This window comes from Eschrichtius robustus, chromosome 12 (genome assembly GCF_028021215.1).
Source record: "Eschrichtius robustus isolate mEscRob2 chromosome 12, mEscRob2.pri, whole genome shotgun sequence".
NCBI classification, from domain to species: Eukaryota; Metazoa; Chordata; class Mammalia; order Artiodactyla; family Eschrichtiidae; genus Eschrichtius; species Eschrichtius robustus.
In genome coordinates, this window is record NC_090835.1 from 84,831,401 (window position 1) to 84,847,050 (window position 15,650).

The 15,650-nt window shown below is 52.2% G+C and overlaps 3 protein-coding genes across 4 annotated transcripts; 1 reads left to right on the forward strand and 2 right to left on the reverse strand.

Moving 5' to 3' along the window:
- The first annotated feature begins 2,281 nt into the window (after positions 1–2,281).
- On the forward strand, positions 2,282–7,020 carry LY6G5C (lymphocyte antigen 6 family member G5C). Its single transcript, XM_068557379.1, has 3 exons — positions 2,282–3,205; positions 4,283–4,450; positions 6,525–7,020. Exons 1-3 carry the CDS (start codon positions 3,103–3,105, stop codon positions 6,686–6,688), a joined length of 435 nt encoding a protein of 144 aa, XP_068413480.1. The 5' UTR covers positions 2,282–3,102; the 3' UTR covers positions 6,689–7,020.
- On the reverse strand, positions 6,669–11,246 carry LY6G5B (lymphocyte antigen 6 family member G5B). The gene is made up of 3 exons (XM_068557376.1): positions 10,445–11,246; positions 10,178–10,306; positions 6,669–9,892 (listed from the first exon to the last, which is right to left on the reverse strand). The coding sequence occupies exons 1-3, from the start codon at positions 10,566–10,568 to the stop codon at positions 9,489–9,491; spliced, it is 657 nt and encodes a 218-aa protein (XP_068413477.1). The 5' UTR covers positions 10,569–11,246; the 3' UTR covers positions 6,669–9,488.
- Positions 11,247–11,348: 102 nt separating this feature from the next.
- Positions 11,349–15,408, reverse strand: CSNK2B (casein kinase 2 beta). Of its 2 annotated transcripts, XM_068557377.1 has the most exons (7): positions 15,276–15,408; positions 14,588–14,670; positions 13,763–13,865; positions 13,091–13,206; positions 12,566–12,641; positions 12,229–12,418; positions 11,349–11,578 (listed from the first exon to the last, which is right to left on the reverse strand). In XM_068557377.1, the coding sequence occupies exons 2-7, from the start codon at positions 14,657–14,659 to the stop codon at positions 11,488–11,490; spliced, it is 648 nt and encodes a 215-aa protein (XP_068413478.1). In that variant the 5' UTR covers positions 14,660–14,670; positions 15,276–15,408; the 3' UTR covers positions 11,349–11,487. The 2 variants fall into 2 exon arrangements, with proteins under 2 accessions (XP_068413478.1, XP_068413479.1); XM_068557378.1 differs by lacking the exon at positions 12,229–12,418.
- Between the last annotated feature and the right edge of the window lie 242 nt (positions 15,409–15,650).

Below are 15,650 nucleotides of genomic sequence, written 5' to 3' on the forward strand. Positions count from 1 at the left end.
ACTCCCTCTTCCTGGCCATGGCCATTAGGGACTCTGTTGACCTGCCTCTACAACCACATCTCCCTCCCCCTTCTCCCTGCACATACTATAGAGAACAGTGGATGCCATGAGGGGTGCTTGGATACCTGAAGTGGGTGGGGAGAAGTGAGGCTCAACATTTGAATTCTGGACCACGCCACCAAGGAGTCTCAGTCTACCCCCTCAGATTACTCCCTATCTGATAAGGCTCACAGCAGCTGTGTTTTCAGAACCACCCCCACCCCAGGGTGGGACCAGCTCCCCATCCACTCCTCACCCTATTTATCAGGGTTCTAGCAGTCTCGGGAGAAGACCAGCTGAGATGCAGATACCACATCCGCTGAGGCTCTGGCTCTTGCTGTAGTGGGCACCAGGTGAGGCCTGGGCACCCAGGCATCCCAGAGTTGCTAGGCAAACTGGGAGAGGGGATGGAGGCTGGGGAAAAGGAGAGCTAGCAACTGGACAGGAAACCTGGGAAGAAGAGGTGGGCCCCGGGCTGAGCCACCCTTTATCTTGCCATGTCTCATTGGCCCAGGCTCCACCCTGCGCTGCTCCCAGTGTGAGGTGCTGGAGTCGGCTCTGAACTGAGTGTCTGGGTTGAGGGTTTGCTCCATGTCCCCGGGAGGGGCATGTGTTTCCCGCACTGTCACAAGTGAATGAGGGCCCCGAGGGTGAAAGGCTCCAGCGAGTGGGGGGCCCAGGAATCGGGGATAGCCAGGTCCCTATCCATCCATCCATCCAATCACCAAGCCTTCCCAGCTCCCTCAAGAGCCCAGTCATTCATTTTTTCATTCATTTCTATTCTGATTAAAGATCCCCTCTGTAGTTCCTCTCCAGACCGCTCTGTCGCGGCCACTCCCCTAACAGAACCTGGCTTTCGCCCCGCCCATAGCTCCGCCCCTCGTTCACCCCGATTCTTTCCTCTAATTGCAGCGTTCTGTCCTAAGGCCCGACCTGCTTTGTTTGGCAATTTGGCTGCTTACCCTCAGGTATCCCTTGTCCGGGGGGAGGGGCCCTCAGCGTGGATTTCTCCAGCCGCTGTTGTCACCATGACGACTATTGCAAAGCCCCGCCTCTTCACCCCAGGAAAGCCTCCAAGGAGCCCGTCACCATGACAACGAACTCTAGCGGCTCTGCGCGCGCAGAAGCCGCGCCCTGCCTCGTGGACAGGGGAGGAGCGAAACGAAACAAGGGCGGGATTAATGACCCTAAGGCCACTCCCTCTCTGAAGAAGGCCCAGCCCAGCTCCGAAATAACCACTCGCCTGTTCGCAGTTGCTACGCCCTGGGCCCCTGATTGCCGTAGCTCCACCGCAAGTCCTCCCGGACCTCTCAGGGCGACCCCTTAAGGGAGGCCAGCCTCAGCCACCCATAACGCCCTTGGCCTTTTCGTTGCGCTTATATTCGAGAGAGGGAGTCAAAGGGCGCTGTGAAATTCCCTTCTGCCTCTCCTTTTCTCTCTTTGCTTCAAAAGCAGCCCCCGCTGTCTAATTGTTTTCGTCTATCACTTTGTCACTCATTCAACCAACATTTATATCGGTCCCAGGTGCTCCTCCCCAGTTCTCCATTACTCTTGACTTTTCTCTAAAATAATTCTCTTATTTTTATCATCCCAAGGCTCTTGGGGTGCGCGCAGTGGCGTGTGTTTTCCTCTCGTATTTCTTCTTTCGCGTCCGCCTTTCTTGGCGTGTCTCCGTCAGTTTCTTCCCATCTTCCGCATCAGCACCCCGAGACCGGATGATTCTTGGATAGCGTTGGGACCACTGCAGGGAACCCTCGGGCAGGGCCCGGCCCCAAATCTTCAGACTGGAAGTTGGAGCAGGTGGTGGGTTCCTGGAAGCCGAGGACTTCCCCTAGCCCACCGACCCTTAAAGCAAAAAACCTGTGTCTCTCACAGAGAGACGGACCTGGCGAGATGCAGAGGGAGCAGGCATGGTGGGCCCAGCAGGCCCCCGGCGGGGGAAGTGGATGGGGCGCCTGGAGCCAGTCCGCGGCCGCTCATTGGTTGCTGTGTGGTCTCCAGAATCCGGGTGTGGGGAGGGATGTTAGCACCACAGTGCCATGTTCCGGGGAAGCCGCCTAGTGCTCTGGGTGTCTGACAGGGCCGGATGCCTGAGTCCCGACGCCGGGCGCGCCCTCCCCAGCCGCCCGGCCGAGAGCTGAGCTTGGGCTGGGGGCCGCCCTCGCGTCTTCCCAAAATCTCTGAGGTGCAGCCAGGCGCGGAGAGCGAGCACACAGCGCCGGAGCCTGTGGGCGCCGGAGATCAGACCCACCGACCTGCAGCTGAGCTGAGGCGGGGCCGGAAAAGGGGGGCGTAGGGAAAGGCTCTGACTTCCCGGAACCCACAGGGGCCACTGGGCTGAGTACGGTCATTAGCGACTCAGGTGTCCTCGCTTTTGGATTTCTGACACGTTTTTCTCATCTTGAAAAATGGTGTCACAATCACCCCCTTTTGCAAGCCTATCCCCCTTCCCTCACCTCACATTCAGTCTAAGTCCAAATCTGTCCAGTCTTTCTTCTAAATGCAGCTCAGATTCATTCACTTCGCGGCTTCCCTCTCTTCTGCTAGACCAGGCCGCCATCTTGTGACTGGGCTTAGGAATAGCTTCCTAAGTAGTTTTCTGGCCTCAGAGATCTTTTACAAACAGAAATTGATCTCGTTACTGCTCTGATGAAACCCCTTGGGTCAGTAGTTTCCACTGCCCAAGTTCTCCCCGGAAGCACTCTGCCCGCGTTCCCCGCCCCTCCCCCCTTCTTTGTCCGTTGACTTGTCTCCGGTACTAGATTGTGTACTCTGTGAGGGTAGGGACTTTGTGCAATATTGTATCCCCAACACCTGATGCAGTGATTTAATGAATGCCTGTTGAATTAATATGAAAGAAGTTTCCCCTCTCATTCCCCTGTTGCTGGGTCCTTGTCCCCAAGCCAGTATGTTAGACCCCAGAATGGCCGTGGGTGAGGACACTCTGTCCTTCTGGCTGTTCAGGCACTGATTTCCACCCCAAAAGGATGTTGCCTCTCCCCTTCGTCTTCGCCAACTTCTCTTCCACCAATATAAGGCCAAACTGGAGGCTGGTGGGCAGTCATGCATGTTATGGCAGGCCCTGCAGGTAGCCGGAATCCGGGCCCCCCTCAAGCCCTGTACATGGTCCTCTTAATAATGCTGGTCGTGATGAGCTTGGCGTTTGGTAAGTGGCTCTAAGGGGTCAGAAGGGTCTCCTATCCTGCTGGATAGGGAAACCCTGGATAGATGTCTGGTACATCTGCCAAGGAGATTCAGATAAACCCAGGCAGGAGGAAAGATGGGATGGGTGGGCTTGGTGGGATAATGCCTGGGGACTGATAATGTACTGATGTTCACTCTGAGGGAGATTTCTGGTGATTACCCCAGGGCTGTCTCACTCAACAGCAGTGACCTGAATGGAGATACTAAAGGGAACCTCTTAGAATCTGAGGACAATACAGAATAGGGAGGGTTGGGAGAACATGCCAGATGGCAGCCTCAGGATCCACAGCGTAGAACAAGGCTGAATCCAGCCTGATAACCTCACTTGGCTGCAAAGCACCATCGACACAGAAACAAGATCCAAAGTGTTTGCTAAGCATCTGCCTTACACCAAGTGCTCTGCTGGGTCTGGGGACTCATTAACATGTGGTCTGGGCCTGGGATCAGAGGAGGAAGGAGATGAATATGCATGCAGTTGGGGAGGGCTTTGGTGGACAAAGTTTAATATGAGTCTGTTCAGTGAGAGAACCACCAAACAAAGAATGTGGCCTTGGGCTGCTTGAAGTCTCCTGTCTACACAAAGCTGAGATTCTTCCTGTCCTGTGATGATGCACTCTGATGTTTTCACTTCTGAACATTATAGATTAAGAAAGCATATTCAAAAGAGTCTGGGGGTTGGGTGGGGACAGTGAAACCAAGTCACAGAGGAAGAACTGTCCTAACAGGGCTGCCAAAAGTTGTAATGGGCTGCCTTGGCCTAACCTTTAAAGTTAGAGTCTTGTAGAGTGCTGGGCACGTTAGCCCCTTAAATATATGAATAAATGAATGAATGAATGAGTTCCTCATTTCAGGAGGTAAAAGAGCAGAGAATGGAGATTTTTAATGAGAACTAAAGCTTCTGATGTTAGATTAAGCCAGATGGTTCATTGAAGAACTGGTGATTTTATGGTTTTCTGAGATGGGGAGGTAGGAGGGAACAGTGGGATTGGCCAGTCTGGGAATTAGGTGGGTTTGGGGTCAGTGCTTCTCTGTATTCTAGGTGAGTTTGAGCATTATGATCAAGAACCCCTTCATCAGATTCATTTAAACAAATACCTAAGCTGCTATCGATGCCTCTTGGAGACCAAGGAGTTGGGATGCCTTCTAGGATCTGACATCTGCCTCACCCCGAAGGGCAGCAGCTGCATGACACTGCTCATAAAGAACAGTAAGCTGCCTTCTCCCTTTCGTCGTGGGCCCAGCCCATTCCCAAACTGAGTCTCTACCAGCCTTCTAAGCTGCACCCTAATTCTGGTTCCCACAACTCTAAGACACTGTTCCACCTCTCTCTCTCTTTCCTTTCCTTTAGAGCCACTCTCCATCTCCACTTCTACTCCCCTCCCCTTCTCGGCTAACCCTCCTCATAGCACCCAGCCTTGTAGGGGACCCTGGAGATCACCAAATCTACTGGCCTTTCTTCAGGCTGCCTTCTCCCCATCTGTCAGCAGTAGTTCCTGCCAGCACCGCTCTTCTCCTACATCTTCCACTGCTTCTTTCCAGTCTCCTTCACTGAGTCTTGACCCTTAACAGTTCACGTTCCCCAAAGTTTGGTCCTTAGCTCTCCTCCTCTTTACTCTCCCAGAGGATTTTATCTGCTTCCTTGGCTTCACCCAGCAGGCACATACTGCATCCTCCTAAAACTGAATGTTAGGCCAAACTGTAATGTCACATTGCCCTCTGGATATCTCCACCTCATTTTCAACTTGCTGGAAATTGACTACATTCCCTGTTCCTCAAGCCTGCTCTTCCACCTGATCCCTCACCTTTTTCAATAATAAACACATAACACAGACTATGTACCCGGCACTGTTCTAAGCACTTACAACCCTCCAAGGTAGGCATTGTTATCCCCATTTTACAGATGTGGAAACAGAGGTGCAGAGAGGTCAGTACCTTGCACAAATCTTCTAGAGGCTGAGCCACAGTTTGTGGTGGTTCCAGAGATGGTGCTCTTGACAACTGCTGTACAAAGCTGCCTTCATTCAAATCCTTTCATTATACTTTTTAAAACAGCTGATGCATAGATGTGGTTCCACATCAGAGTAGTCAAGAAAAGTCTCCCTCCCACTCCTGGCCCAATTCACCCAGCTCTCAGGCATGAATAACATAAAACCATTTTTTAAATTGCCTTTATTATCCTTTCTGTGATCTTTTGTGCACATCCCACCCTATACAAATATGCTGTTTACTCCTTTTCACCTCTTTTTTTCCTCCACAAACAGTACCATACTACTGTAAGCACTGTTCTGCACTTGTTTTTTAAACTTAACAGTTATGGGAACTTGATGTTTCCATATCAGTTTGTAACCAGCTTCCTTGTCCTGCTGCATGGTATTCCACGGCATGGGCATGTCAGAGTTGATTTATCTATCCCCCTACTGATGGACCTTTAGGTTGCTTCTAAGTTTTCACTCTCTCAAGCAGGGCAGCAGTGAACATCCCCGTACATGGGCACAAAGATTTCCCCGCTCTCATATATACAATAGCAGCAGAGATATCCTCTTCTACTTTTCTTAATATAAATTTATTTATATTTTATTTATTTATTTTCGGCTGCGTTGGGTCTTTGTTGCTGCGCGAGGGCTTTCTCTAGTTGCTGCGAGCGGGGGCTACTCTTCGTAGCGGTGTGCGGGCTTCTCATTGCAGTGGCTTCTCTTGTTGCGGAGCATGGGCTCTAGGGTGTGCCGGCTTCAACAGTTGTGGCTCGTGGTCTCCAGAGCACAGGCTCAGCAGTTGTGGTGCAGCGCACGGCCTTTGTTGCTCCATGGCATGTGGGATCTTCCTGGACCAGGGATCGAACCCATGTCCCCTGCATTGGCAGGCGGATTCTTAACCACTGTGCCACCAGGGAAGTCCCTCATCTTCTCTTACTTTTGATCCACAAAATAAACGACAAACACCTCCTGTCTGCAATCTGACCTGCAATACATCTCCCAACTTTTTCTTACATGGTCCCGCCTGAAGTGCTGGTTCTCCTCACTTTGCTCCACAAGTCCCAATTCACCCCATTCCAACTGTCACTGTATCTCAAATGGCTCTTTCCCACCAACCTTCCCTGGGAAACTTCCACAGAGTTCATGGCTGGTGACTCCTTGGCACTCCCTGGCCTGTCCAGTTCCAGGAATTGTTGCATTTTGGGGGTCCGGGGCAGTGATGGCAAGTCCATGTGGGGTGAGGGGATGGGAGGGTGAGGGGCTTTACCTGGGAACTCTGTGTCACTGATTGCTGCCGTCCGTCCCCAGACAGTGGTTCGGAGATCATGGTGAGTGACTGCCGCAGCAAGGAGCAGATGAGTGATTGCTCGTACACCCACACTTCTCCAGTGCTGGGCTTCTGGATATTCTCTCGATGCTGCTTCCGGAATTTCTGCAATAACCCTCAGAACAGAATAAAATATGGTCCTTAGAACTTCTGTAGAGACCTCTGGAGTAAAAACCTGCCAATTTCCAGCCATCCTCCTGATTTCCACCTGGGGGCAGCCAGAACAACGTCCGGCCCCACCCACCAGCCCTCCCTGCCGCCCTCAGCAGCAGTTACTGGACCCCAGTCCTATCTGCCTCTTGGTTGACGCCCCTCAAGCCCCTTCCCCAGTCTCCCTCTCCAGAATTCTCTGGAGTTTTCCTTCCAGTCCTCAGTCTGACATCTTTCCTCCTGTCTGTTCCCGCCTCAAGGATGCCCCTTTACCCTGCTTTGCTTCTTTTCCCACCACAGTCCTCTCTTGTCCCAAGTCCCCAGCTGTTCCTCCAAAATAAATAGATGTACCAACTGTTTGATTTGTCTCTCTCTTCTGGTGGATGTAGAGGCTGAGGGAGGTGGTACTGCCTGAGTGCCCCATCAGGGGCAAGTAAGTGGCTCCCAGCTCTGCAGAGCTCTGCTCCTGCCCTGCCCCACTGTCTCTGATTCAGCTCTCAGCACAAAGAGGTGAAGAGGAACTGCAAGCCCTCCTATGTTGAGACCAGAAGGGTAGTGGGCATCCTCAGAAGTGCTGTCAGACCCAGAGCTGGATGGGGACTGGTAGGGAGGTTCATGGGTGTGTGTTGGTAGGAGTGGAGGTGTAAAAGAACCAGTCCCAGGGAGGAGAGGGTGGGGAAGGAGCTCTGTGAAGAGATGCAAGGCCTAGTGACCTCTCTGATTCCAGGCTTAACTTCCCTTTTCAAGGACCATGGTAAGTTACTCAATTTCGGGCCTTGGGTTTCTCACCCTCTGAGGCTGTCTTCCAGTTTGACTTGCTGGAGCTGTGTATACCTGGGCCTTTGACTTACGCTGAAGTCAGAGGTCATGGGGTAAAGTGGGGCGGCAAGAGAGGGACACAGTGGCTTGTACCTCTCTTTGTACCTCCAACTGCTTCCTGACCTAGAAACAAATGTTGGTTTCTCCCACCAGAGCACAAGCTGTTAAAGGGGCCACAAAAATCTGTTAACATACATGCAAAATGTTGTGTAGGAAGTGTATGCTGTGTGATGTCGTTTCTATCAAGCACACAGACAAAATTCAGGACAGTGGCTACCCCTGTATTTTAGGAGGGTCTAGGAGGGTGCATGAAGGCAGCTTTGGGTGCTGATAAAGGCCTTTATGCTAACTCAGGGAGTGGTAACACAGGTGTGTAGTTTACAAAAACCCACCTTATGGTACGCAAACATCTGTACGGCCAAAAAGGTTTAAAACTAAATAGACCAAAATCTGTGTTTATGTTTGCCTCTAAGGCATGTCTATTTTTGAGCCCATTAACTTCTGTGTGCACACATTGACATTCTCTCAATCCTGAGGCACTATCCCTACTTGACAGGTGACCAAAGTTCGGCAGAGACCAACTTACTCAAGTGGCAGAGGAGCTGGGACTTGGCCTCCCAGCCACAGAGCTGCACTACTTTTCAGAAAAAGGTTTCATAATCCCAGCACTGGGTTGTGAGATTCGGAAGGGTGGACACCTGGCTGTACTCATCTGCAAGTCTTGGTGCTTAATACTGGGCCTGGCTCAGAGCAGTGTGTCCAGTGTTTATTGAACATACAGGGAAGGTTGCTTTCTGCATACTTGCAGTTTTTCTAAATATTAAAATGAAAGACCCTACTACTGCAGCCCCACCTGTGTGCTCTCTGTACTCTCCCACCCCCTCCACCTAGGCCCTCACAGAGGGGGTCCTGGGTCCCAGGATCCTGAAAAGAACTGAGAATAGGCAGGAACGCAGGTGCCTCAGCTCCAGGTAACTGAGATGCAGACCTGTGCCCTTTGGTTTGCTCTTGAGTTTTCGTGGTTGACTGTCTCCTCCTTTCTTATGTGGAAAAACCTGGTATCACCCGGGTTTAACTTTCTAGGTTTTGTAGGGTATGCTTAAGGCTGGCAGGAGTCACAATCCTCATACTTTGATCTCTAGCTGAGCAGAGGGTGGGATGGATGTGGGCTCTTCGCAGCAGGCCATGAGGAACCACAAAGGCCAAGTGGAGTGGGCAGGGCTCTGCAATGCTGTTTGAACCCCACGCCCAGTTAACTTTCTTTAACCTGTTTACACCTGCCCACACCTGAGCCTGACCCCATAAACAATGTGACACAGACTTAGCCCAGTTTGTTTATTGTGGAGGGAAACTGGGGAATGTGGAGCAGAGGACAGATCCTCTCCTCTCCCTGGGAATCTGTGCAAGTGGGTGTCAGGACTCAGGGACGTGGAGCGGGACTGTGGAAGCCAAAGATGGGGACAAGAGATGAGAGAAGGCAGCAGGAGACCAGGCGGGAGTGAGGGTGGTGGAGACAGTGAGGTAGGAACACCAGAGTGCCCAGTCAGGAAATCTGCACAAAGTCCGCCTCTCACCCTTCTTGATGCAAGTTCAGTTTGGCACAAGGTTTGAGAGACAGGTGTAGGAGTGGAAATAGCCAGATTGAGAGGGGATCAGGAAGATGGGGGGTGGGGGGGATGATCCCACTCAGATGATGTGAAAGGGATGAGGAAACCACTGTGCCTTTCCCAGGTCAGCCTAGGCAGAATTCACATTTGAGATTATTTTCTAGGTGGACGAAGGGCACTGGGTGCAGCGCCAACTGCTTTTTGGGGAGGAAACTAAACCAAACCCATATAGACGATGAAAGTACAAAGGAAAGGAAGACTGAGAACTCACAGACCAGAGAGTGTGAGTGTTCTGAGAGGGCAGTACATGATGCTGGGGTGTCAGGGGAGAGACGCTGGACCAGAGTGAAATCTGGGAAGGGTAAGACATCACAGCCTAGACCAGGGAAGAACCAAAAGTCCTGAATTGTTGAGGAACCAGTATATGCGGCGCAGGTCAGCAATGGACAAACTCAGATTCAGGGGCAGGACAGCCAGGGGGTCCAGGCCTTCAGAAGGCTCCTTCCCAGCATGGAAGCTGGGTAGGGGCAGTGAGAGGTTCAGGGCTTGGTAGAACCACTGGATCTGGGACTCAGACAGGGGCAGGGCCAGGGACCCCTCAGGGGGCTCAGGGAGGGAGCTCTGGAGCTGGGGGCTGTACCAGGAGTTGCAGTAATCATACTGGCAGCACTGGGCGTAGTACCAGTACTCTGAAAGGTAGGTGGGGCGTTTTTCTTGGCACTGGTAAGACTTGTGCTGTCCACAGCCTCGGATTAAGAAGCGAACCTTGGTATCTGGAAGAGAGCGGACAGCTAACAACCCTTGCTGCCTCCCCTAGTCCCCAAACCTGGCACCCCTTTCACAGACTCTGCGATCCCTCACCCAGACCCAATTCCTATCCCAGACTCCTTCAGAAAGGGCCAGAAAAATTAGTTTAACTGGCTCCACAGAACCCCAGACCCCTCCCCTTCCAGGATCCTCCATCTCCTTAGACCTCAGGCCCCAAGCAGCCTTCATCTACAAGAGGAGACCAAGCCATGGCTGCCCTACCAGTAGCCCCTTCCTGGGACTTGACTCACTATGAAAGATGCTGATCACCATGCACGGGGATGAGCTGCTGATAGTGCACTTCTCCGAGCCTGAAACGCATCCTACAGTAGGATCTTCTAAGAGGCAGAGGTGGCAGGTCCGGACTTCAGGAACAGGAGCTGGGGAGGTGGAAGACAGGAGGAATGGCCGTGTCGGCTCACTCCAAGTTCCCTGCCCTGCAGGGAGCCCGCTCATCCAGAGCCACCTCCTCCCTGGACTCAGTCACCCCTCCTTCCCTGCCCCTGTGTCCCACTTACCCTTTCCCACTGTGAAGCCCATCATGACCAGCACACCTACAAACATATGGGCCTTCATCACGGAATTCTGGGGAGAGGGGAAGTCCCTCAGGGGTGCTCTGAAACCCCACCTTCCTGTGACCATGCTCCTTGAGCCTGAACTGCAGGGTGGTTTTGACAGGCAGAGTCTGGGCAGGAGCTACTGCAGGTACAGAGCTATATTCCTGCCTGGGGGAGGAAGCTATTAACTTGGCAGGAGGGACGTGTCCTCACCCACCACGTCTGGTTCCTGAATGTGGGAGCAGTAGCCCAGACAGGGGCAATACCTGGGCCCCAGCCCAGCAGCCTACCTTTGTCCTGTGCGCCTTTCAAGGGTCCATGGATGTTTCCTTCTCTGGTACCATTTGCTATCCTTCCCACACAGTAGGGTCAGTCCCTATTGTTCTGGGAGAAACCTTAGCCAGGAGCCCAGTGACCCCCATCCTTCTGAGATGGGCATGTCTCAGCTCCCCAGCAGGGGGCAGGCAGACACCACAAAACAGCAATTCTGGACCCTGCCCCCTCCTCTCCCCACCCCTTACAGTTCTCTTTATTTTGGGACCACTTTCCCTGTAAAACCCAAACTGTTGTTGATTACATTCCCTAGAGTGTAAGCAGACAACCATAGGTGGCCCAAAAAGAATAAATATTTCTCTAGTCTTTGAAATCTGATTTTTCTGAGTCTTTTCCTTGTGATCTTTGCACATCCCCACACCCAATTCTAGAACTCTGCTTTACTACTAAAAACATCACCCAAATCCACTGGGCACAAATCTGTGCTGGGATTTCAAGCTGAGGGGGGTGGGCGGGGCCAGGAGAGCTCCTGGGGTCCAGCACACCACTACCCTCCCTTCTCCAACCCCAAGCACCAGCAAATCAGCCCACGGCCTTTTCTTCCACTTTATTTCATATTCCCACCACAATAATGACTCCTTTAATTTAAACTAAAAACCATTGAGGGTTCCTGAAAGGGTGGCAGCAAAGGAACGAAAGTGTCAAAGACTGGGGACAGGTGGGGTGGGGAATCAGCGAATCGTCTTGACTGGACTCTTGAAGTTGCTGGCCGCTTGGAGCTGCAGCTGGTAGGCCATCGGATGGATCTTGAAACCGTAGAGCCTGGGTCAGGGCAGAGGTCAGAGAGGCAGCAGCGTGAGCCCCATCCTGGCCCTGCCTGTGGCCAGCATTCCTGCCTCCCCACCCCAGCTCCTTCATAGGCCTGCTCAGTACTTAAGGGCAGTGGTTCCCAAACTTCTTCTCTCAAAAATTTTTGGAAATTTATTTTAAATATCCATTAAAACTCAAATTCTAGAACGTACACGTGTACACACGCACAAGCACACACATCGGTACTTGTTTTAATATAAAGCTGAACTTTCCTTCTCTACACAAGAGTAAAAATGATACTCCAGGAAGATAAACCACACTTGAACCGTGGCTCTGAGGATTTCCTGGCAGAAGGTTGAACACCCAAGATGGCAACAAGGATAGCTATTGTTTAAATGTTGCTTCAAGTGACAAACGTTATTTTAAGCGATTCATACATTTAAAAATACACTGTCAGGCATGTCACTATCCCCACTTTATGGATAACAGAACTGAGGCATAGATGATCACACAACTTTCTCAAGGTCACTCAGCAGGGAAAAGCCCTGGCTTTGGGAGAAGTAAGTCTCAAGAAAGGACCATGCCCTGTCCTTGTCCTCCTCCTTTCTGGGGGATCCCGGCCCTTTCCTTTGACCCTTGGTGACTCTGTCCCTGCTCCCCACCTGGGCACAAACTGGTTGGCGGGCCTCTTGGGCCGGTACTCAGGGTGCACCATGAAGAGCATGTGAGGGAAACCGGTGCCGAAGTAGGCGCCATCCGTGTGGTGGTGCCTCGATGACTTGGGTGTGTACACGTCCATGCACTTGGGGCAGTAGAGCTTCACCATGGCCTCACCTGGGATGTCCGAAAGGCCTGGGAGACAGCCAGACTCAGCAGGCCAGGTAACCCAATCCTGCCCAACCTCCCTCCTGGACTCAGGCCCCAACTTGCTGAGCCCCAACTCCTTCCCAGTGGACCTGCCATTTTACGTGGCCCTTCTTTCCCTTTTCCAACACTCACCGATGGGAAGCATTGGCTGGTTTTCACAGTACACACGGGGACAGTAGCCAAAGTCTCCCTGCTGGTACTTTTCCAACTGCAGTGAATAAAATGGAAGGGGTTGCTGGATAGGTATGAAGAAAAGAGGCAACCCCCTCCTCAGCCCAACCCACATCACTCTGTCGCCAAATCCTCCTGTCTCTGGCTGCCCAGAGGCCCCTTTTCTGGCTCAGATGGGCCCTCAAGACTCCTCTGCTTCCCTTCCTCCAGTTAGGCAGGCTGCAGACCATCAGAGCCATTCGCTGCTTATTCCCTGAGGAAGAAGCAGTCTACAACTTCCTGCCCAAGGTCACATCTCCCTCCCTGAAAACACCCCCTTTAGCACAACCCTCAATCAGGTTTTAACCCCTAAGCCTAGGTTCTGAGGTTTTTTTCCCTCTTCTCAGCTAGATTCCTTGACAAGGTTGAAACAAGTGACTTCCTGCTGCAGGGAACTGTTTCTCTTGTTGCCTCTGAAGGAGCCAAGTGGGAGTAGAGAGGCCTCACCATCTGGGCGATGCCACGGTTGGTGAGGATATAGCGGGCGTGGATCAATCCATAGAGCATTTCAGCTGCCTGCTCAATCAGGTCACTCTGGTTGGGGTTGTCTTCCAGCTCCTCATCTGAAACATGGCCCCAACCAAATGCAACCACTTGTCTTACAGCTATTTTAGGTGCCCTGCCCACCCCCAGGGGCTGCTAGCTACTCAGTTAGCCCAGCATCCAACTCTGAGCCTCACCCCACCCATGGCCTGGGCATTTGACCCAGAAACCTGGGCCTCTGACCCTTCCACCAACCCAAGGCAGCTCTGCCTTCTTTCCATCCCTCTCAGCCTCTACTCCCTTCTCTCCCTCGATACATAAATGCAAAGATGTCACCACAGAAGATAAAACTCTAGCCTAGAAGGTGCAAGGCAGGGAAAACAGGCAGAAAATAAGACTCACGGAAAAACGGGCATTATGGAATAGTGCTAAGTTAACAGAATCAGAATATGGAAACAAGCGGTGTAAGTCACAAAACTAAGCAAGAGTGAGGTAGGGAATCAAAATGAAGTAGAGGACTTTGGGTTAAGGGAGTCAGAGAACCAAAAGGGAATTTAGAAATTCAAGAAGCAGATAAACAGGATTTGAAAAGGAAAAGAAACATACACACACAAAACAACCCTGAGGGTGTCTCACCAGGCTCCAGGTCCAAGATCATGTCTAAAGCTTGTCGATAGTGAGGCACCTGCTCATTGAGTCCAGTGAGATTGAATTTGTCCTGGATATAATCTTCATCCACCTGTCAGGACATGAAGTCAAAAGGAAACCCATAGCAGAATCCTCAGCTTTGACCCGGGCAAGTTGCTCGAACTGGTGCCTTAACCTCAACACAACTGCTTCTATTCCCTTTGTTCCGCACTCCCAACTCAGCAGAAGTACTTGAGTCTCTCTCCCCAGCTCACATATACTGCCCACCCATAAAAGCTTTGGGTTTGCTTTTCCAAGGATAAACAGGTACAGCAAACCCCGTCTTAGAGAGACATTCCTTTCATGATCCTTGTCCCTATTCCCGCTTCCCATCTCAGTTTTGGCCTCTCCTTAGGGCCAGCTGGCTCTCTGAGGAAGGTGGAGGCTCAACAGCTTGAATTCTGAAGGCAGTTACAATCCCTTATGTTAACACACAGCTCTGCATGTTACAGGACATTTTAGTAGGAACTATTTTAATTCTAACAGCCACCAAAAATAGGTACTACTAGTACCACTGTGGTAATAAAAAAGAAAATACACAGGTTGACATGTCCAACGTTATACTGCTGGAGAATGGCAGGGCTGACTTGGGGCCCCAGTCTTGCCCCTTCACCACAAGTTAGTGAGGGAGTTACTAAGGAAACTCTTCCTTGATGAGAAAGAGTTTTTATGTAAGCCTGTGAAAAAACTGTATGGAAGCTGAATATATAGAAGAATATTTTATTTAGCCAGATTATATGTGGAGATGGATAGGGGGGTTTGAGAAGAACTCACTTCACAGAAGAATTCATTGCCACGAAGCCCACAGAACCAGGAAATCCAGGACACCTCCTCTGAGCTGCTCATCTTCACGTCAGCTAGAGAAAGAGAAGTGTAAGGCTAAGCTCTCCCTCCCTGTCTCTGATATCCTTCCTCCTTCCACACTTTGCCCTCCAACCATGGAAGAATTTGGGGCCACCCTTTCTTAAAAGATCCGAACCTGGAGCACGTCTCTCTAGCTCCTCTTATTCACATCTCGGTCCCTTTTCTCTGAGACTAGATAAATTCTTTAGGGTCCCACCACTTGTGAGAAACCGACAGGTCTTGACCCACCAGTCCTACCCACATCCCTGACGCTCCCGAAGGCCAGGCCCCTCTCTCCTCCGTGTCAACTCCGGCAGGGCCCGCGGCTCAGGCTCCCTACCCCCGCAGGTCTCCGCGTGTTCCCGGCCCCATTCCCAACGGTTCCGAAGTTTATCCTTTCCAAACAAGAGCCGGGCCCCTCCTTTTCTCATGGCCTGGGGTGACCCTCAGGTCCCTTTCATGGGAGTCCCCACATCCCGCCTCCACCCTTTTGGCCACCTCTCCCTCCCTCGGTGCCGGACCAGATCACTTCCTTCCCCTCCCCCATATCAAGGCGCAGAGACCCCATGTGCCGCGCCCAGGGACAGGGGATACGGCGCGGGGACGACCCCAGACTCACCGACTGGATGGGGACTGGGACCGGGGGACGGGGGGGGAAGGGGAGTTTCTGCTTCCAAGGAACCGCGAAGACCGCTGCAACGCAGGGCGCGGACCCGACCGCGGTAGGCGAAGTGGGGTGGGGGGGAGTGGAAATTGGGGAGGGTGGGGAAGAGGGCAACGCGCAAGTGCTTAGCGTCGGGAGCCGCGGTGGACGCCGGGAAATGGAGTCCCCGGTAGGGAGAAACTGGCGAAACTAGGGAAAGCCGAACTACGAATCCCAGGATGACCCGCGCACGACCCTGGTGTCGCGAGGCCCCTGAGGGAGCCGCTCGGGGGCGGGGCGCAGCAAGGGGCGGCCAGGCTCCACCGGAAGCGGAAATAGTGTCGCGTTCTG